Below are 5,453 nucleotides of genomic sequence, written 5' to 3'. Positions count from 1 at the left end.
TGGCTTGAACGATATTGCTTTTGAGTCAATCAAGTCTTGTACTTTGTGCTTGAAGATATTGCAATTCTCGATCGAGTGCCCCCGCGTCCCAGAGTGATACTCGCAGCTGACGTTCATGTCATACCCGGGAGGGAGAGGTACAGGAGGAGCCTTAGCTTCTCTCAGCTGAACCTGCGAATCCTTGAGCAAGTGAGCTAGCAGAAGTCCATATGGCATGGGAATTGGATCAAACCTTCTGGGAGGCCTCCTTGGTCCTTGTCTACCCTATTGATAGTAGTTCTATTATTGCGGAGCAACAGGTTGCTGAGGAGCATAGGGCTGCTGATATTGCACCGCTGGAGGGCCAGTTGGAATGACATACGCTGGCTGCGGATATGGGTTAGGTGTTACTGCTGCCACTGGATAGTGTGGAATTTGGTAACCTTCATATCCCCCTTGAGCGATAGCATTGGTCTCTCCTTCCTTCTTCTTTGAGAATCCGGAATAAGGCTTCTTTGCTCCATTAACCACCGCGGTTGTATCTTGTATTTTACCAATCTTTAAGCCATTCTCAATTCGCTCGCCGGCAATGACCAAGTCCGAGAATCCCGAGGTGGTACTTCCAATCCTTTTTTCAAAATACGGCCCTTGAAGGGTATCCACAAACATGTTTATCCGCTCTCTCCCGAGAAGAGGGAGTTGAACCCTAGCAGCCAGGTCTCTCCATCGTTGAGCGTACTCTTTGAACGATTGATCCGGCTTCTGAGAAAGGCTTTGGAGCTGAGTCCGATTGGGAGCCATGTCTGAGTTATACTGATAATGCTTCAAGAAGGCTTCAGCAAGTTCCTTCCAGGTTCGTATATGCGTGCGCTCGAGCTGCATATACCATTCCAGAGAAGTTTCACTAAGACTGTCCTGGAAAAAATGCATTAAGAGTTTCTCGTCACTAGAATGAGCGGCCATCTTTCTACAGAAAGCTCGGATGTGGGTCTTTGGACAAGTGACCCCTTGATACTTTTCAAAGCTCGGGACTTTGAACTTGGGAGGAATTTTCCCATCTGGCACTAGGCACATGTCAGCAGCATCCAACCCAAAGGTATCGGGACCTTGCATCGCCTTGAATCTCTCCTCCACCATTTGAAATCTCCTTTCGATGTCAGCAGGAGAAGGACCAAAAGCTTCATAAACTGAGTCAGCCTTTGTGGTGAAGAAAGCGTCATGCTGATCGTCAATCTCAGGTTGGAATCTCCCATTGGCGGGGAAACTTAATGTTTGATTAGCATTCTGGTATACTAGACCTCTTTTGGGAGGTGGCTGAGCTACAGCAGGCGTACCAGCTCCTCCTGGTGGATTCACCGGTATAGTCACAACAGCAGGGTTGGCATTAGAGGCTCTCAGATTAGCCTGATGCATTTCCTCTTGTCCCCTAGCCAGAGCTTGTAGGGCTTCAACGAGCTGACCCATCTGAGCCGTCACACTGGTCATATCCTCCTTCATAGCAGCTTGATTCTGCTCCAACTGATCCATGAGCAATTTCTGATTATTGCGCGTGTAGTATGAATGTCGGGAAGTCAGCTTGACTGTGGATGATTCTGGATAGAAGGGTCAAATGGTAAGTTTTTTGGCTTTTGTTTGATGATATGCAGAATGATGCATGAATATTGTATTTGAATATTTTTTATGATGCATGAATGCATGAGTGAGTGAATGAATAATACACAAGCATGGTTCCCACGAGTCGAACACACAAGTTGGCATGGTATCACAGGTTCGAGATACGGATGGAGGATAGCTCTGATTGCTTACTCACAAAAGGGATCTCACCGGTCGGAGTCTAGGGTTAGATAGGGACCCCAGAGTCATCGATTCATTTGGCTGTTTGGTGCTTACGGCAAAAGCTTGTCGGTCGTCAATCCCCTCAAATGAGCCTCTTCTGGGTGAGATCTTTGTACCAACCCACACGAGAAAAGCTTCTCGGGGACCCGCACTATGCAACCATCGACATTGGGTTCTAGACAAGGGTCTCAAAGTCACGGACCTCCTTGACTGTTTGCCGCTTACGACAAAAGCTTGTCGGTCGTCAACTCCATCAAGAAGATCTACTTTGAGTGAGATCTTCATACCGACCCACACAAGAAAAGCTTCTCGGGGACCCGTACTACGCGACCATCAACCTTAATGGGCCATAGGTTTAATGTTCTACAAAGGTCCTTAGAGTCATGGATCCTAATGAAGACATTGATCGCTTACGTCAAAAGTTTGACGGTCGTCAACGTCTCCAAAAGAATCTACTCCAAGTGAGGTTCTCGTATCGACCCTTACGAGAAAAGCTTCTCGGTGGCCCATACTACTCAACCTCTTCTATCTCAAGTTTGCACTCTAGACTCGGGTGGAGAGTCTTTCCCACAAGGTTACTTGCAATCGGATTTGTATCCATCGATACCATAAAACCATGGAATCATACAATATATTACAGCAAAAGGCGATAAATAAAACAAGCAATATCAAAAGGATAAGCATACACACATGCGAGGAAGCAACCTAGATTAGGCTTGACTTGCTTAGGGAGGTGTCCCTAGCAGAGTCGCCAGCTGTCGCTACGCGAAAAATACAGAGTCGCCATCGGTTTTTATTTATTCCAAAGGAATGGGAAAATATCGAGAAAACCCCAAAATATGGTCGTCGCAACCACGAACAGGTTCGGAAGTCGGTTATGCAAGGGGAAGGTATTAGCACCCCTCATATCCATGGTACTCCATGGGAACCATCTAGGATGTTTGCGCTTACGTGTGTATTGTTTATCGAGTGCTTGCTTGCCAAAGTTTGCGGAGGTGGAGGTAGATTTTAAATTAGTGTGCTCACCAAGGAATGGATCCTCGTGCCTACGTATGCCCACTTGTTGAAGTGAGAAATCAGAGCCTTCGTAGTTCGTGGTTTTGAAATTGTTTGGTTTGTTTTGTTGATTTTATTACCTTGAAGAAGGGTTTTCGATGGTGTCGCCCTAAGGCTCAAACAAAAGGTTTGAATGCGTTGAGTTGTTTTTTATGTTTTGAAGAAAGTGTTATTGATTTCGGATTGCACTAAAGACTATGGATAAAGGTGAATACCTCAAACGGTCAAGCCAAACGTCTTGTGTTCGAAGCATTCAGAATGAGTGTAGGAAAGCTCCAGTCTCATCCCTTCTTTATCGCTTAAGGCTCGTGACGTACGATCCTAATCACCATTTATTGTGTTTTTTGAGTTTGACTTGGAAAATGACCATTTGACATTGGATCAAGGGTTTGTTTATTGAATTTGATTTGAAAAAGACCTCTTGACGTTGGATCAAGGGTTTGATTATCGGTTTTGAATGGGTGAACGTTCCTAATGCCTAAGGATAACTAACCAAGCAGTACAAGAAAGCGAGTAAATGCGTACATGAGAAAGGGGAGGGGGGTACATGTAAAGTACAAGGGATTGCGAAAATAAAAGGTCTCATTGTCAGGTAGCCCAAGAGAAAGCCATGTGTGTGCAATTGTGTCCTAAGCATGCAAAATTGAATTACTTCTAAGTCTAGGGGTAAAACCGTCATTTCCATATTATGGTTAGTATTGAATTAAGTTTCTATTTATGAAAATACTAATTAAAAGTAAATTCTAGACTAAATTACTATGATTTCTAAGAATATTTCTACTTCTAAAGGTTCATCTAATTAACCTAAAATTTAATTAAATCTAAATTCTAAAATTCATCCGATTTCTAACCAAAATTAATATTCCTGAAAACTCTATTTAATTCTAATTCCTAAACTAATATTTCTAACTAAACTAAGATTCCTAATTATCTAGAATTCCAAAATTAAGCTAATATCAATTAATTCTAATATTTCTAAAAGTCTATTACACTAATCAACATATTGTTTAATCCAAATTTTAATCAAAGTTAATATTTCTAAGAAATTCTATCTAAATCTAATTAACCTACTATTTCTAATAAACCTAATTATCCTAAACTAATCGATTTCCAAAATTCCTAGAATTCCTAATTTACATACTAATCATCCTACCAATTATCCTAAGTCCTAATTAACTAAAGTGAAATTGGGCCTAGAACAGTGAACGATTGTTTGGACCTAAATCCCTAATTGGATCCAGTTATTACCGCCGAAACCGGTTCATCCATGGCAAACCGGATCTCCGAACCGTAATACAATACGAAGTCCATCGCGACTTCCATCTTCGCTTCCAATCTTTCTGGTGTGCGTGCGAAGCGAACAACAGGAAGACGAAGAACGAAGCCTCCATGATCACCTCCGTCGACCGAAACAACAGACGCCATGGAAACAATGGGAACGCACCTCCGCTACTAGTGCCGCTTCGACCGAACTCGTGCTCTGTGTGGAGACGATGATGGTGAATCCTTGTCGTTGTTCGCCGAGTCGATTCCCCTTGCCACGAAACGCAGATGAAGGATGAACAGCTTGAAGATCGATGAGATTCACGGTTGAAACAGTGGATTAATTTCGGCCTCGATCGTGCGTTGGCGGATCCTAGCAGTCTTGAGAGTCGCGACTGGTGGCGCAATGGAGCTTCGAAGATGGAAAGCGGAATCAAAGATGTGGATTCACCGACTCAGGTATTCACCTACTTCTGTTGCAGGTTCTTGGATTAGGTTTTTCTTATCTCTGTTAAGTCATTGTATGGCACGTTTTGTTGTTTTTTATTGTGAATTCTGTTAGATGATTGAAGAGTGATATTGGATTGAAGGTGATGAAGTGGAGTGGGGTGGTGGAGCGGTGAAGATTGGAGAAAAAAGTGGAGGAAGAGGGAGTTCTAGAAGGTTGGTTAGAGATGCGATGAGGTTGAAGAAGAATCTGGAAGAAGAATTTGAGAGAGGGAAGAAGGAGAATTTATAGAGTTGTGAGAGGGATTAGAAGTTTGTTAGGAAGTTGTTTAGAAAAATTCTGTTATGAATTGGCTTGCATCCGGCTCAATTGGCTTGTGTTGTAGCTTGTTGCTTATGAATCTTTCACGTTATGCAGGTTTTGGTAGGCTTGCGTTTCAATTGCAATTTGGTGTTGTGGCTTCTTTCTCATATGGCTTGCAGCCGGTGTTCTGTTTTGCAGCAGCTTTCACATTGCCTTGGCTTGAAGCTTGGCTTGTACACTGGTTGCTCATGCATTTCATTTGCCGTTTATGCTTTGGCGTTGGCTTCACTTGGAGTGTTGGCTTATTACCTTTTCCTTAACATTATTTCATCTTTTATTTTGTTTTGTTATTTTATTGTGAAATTAAATGAATTTGGGAATTGTTTAAACGGATATTATGGATTAACTTGGTTAATGAACTTGGATTTAGATATGGATGGTACTAATCAAAATCGAATTGGATAAATGCAAAATGGTTTGGATAATGGTGAGTTGGTTTATTAATTGGATTAATATGGATTTTAATATGAAATTTGGATTGGGTTTTGATATGGGTTAGTAACGAATT

General features: G+C 42.3%; 1 protein-coding gene across 1 annotated transcript; it reads right to left on the bottom strand.

Moving 5' to 3' along the window:
• Nucleotides 1-282: 282 nt before the first annotated feature.
• On the bottom strand, nucleotides 283-1,506 carry LOC127094742 (uncharacterized). Its single transcript, XM_051033532.1, has one exon. The coding sequence runs from the start codon at nucleotides 1,504-1,506 to the stop codon at nucleotides 283-285; it is 1,224 nt and encodes a 407-aa protein (XP_050889489.1).
• Between the last annotated feature and the right edge of the window lie 3,947 nt (nucleotides 1,507-5,453).

The sequence above is a fragment of the Lathyrus oleraceus genome, chromosome 6 (assembly GCF_024323335.1).
Source record: "Lathyrus oleraceus cultivar Zhongwan6 chromosome 6, CAAS_Psat_ZW6_1.0, whole genome shotgun sequence".
Lineage (NCBI taxonomy): Eukaryota > Viridiplantae > Streptophyta > Magnoliopsida > Fabales > Fabaceae > Lathyrus > Lathyrus oleraceus.
The sequence above is the reverse complement of the archived record's forward strand: the minus strand, read 5'-3'. Positions and strand labels throughout refer to the sequence as shown.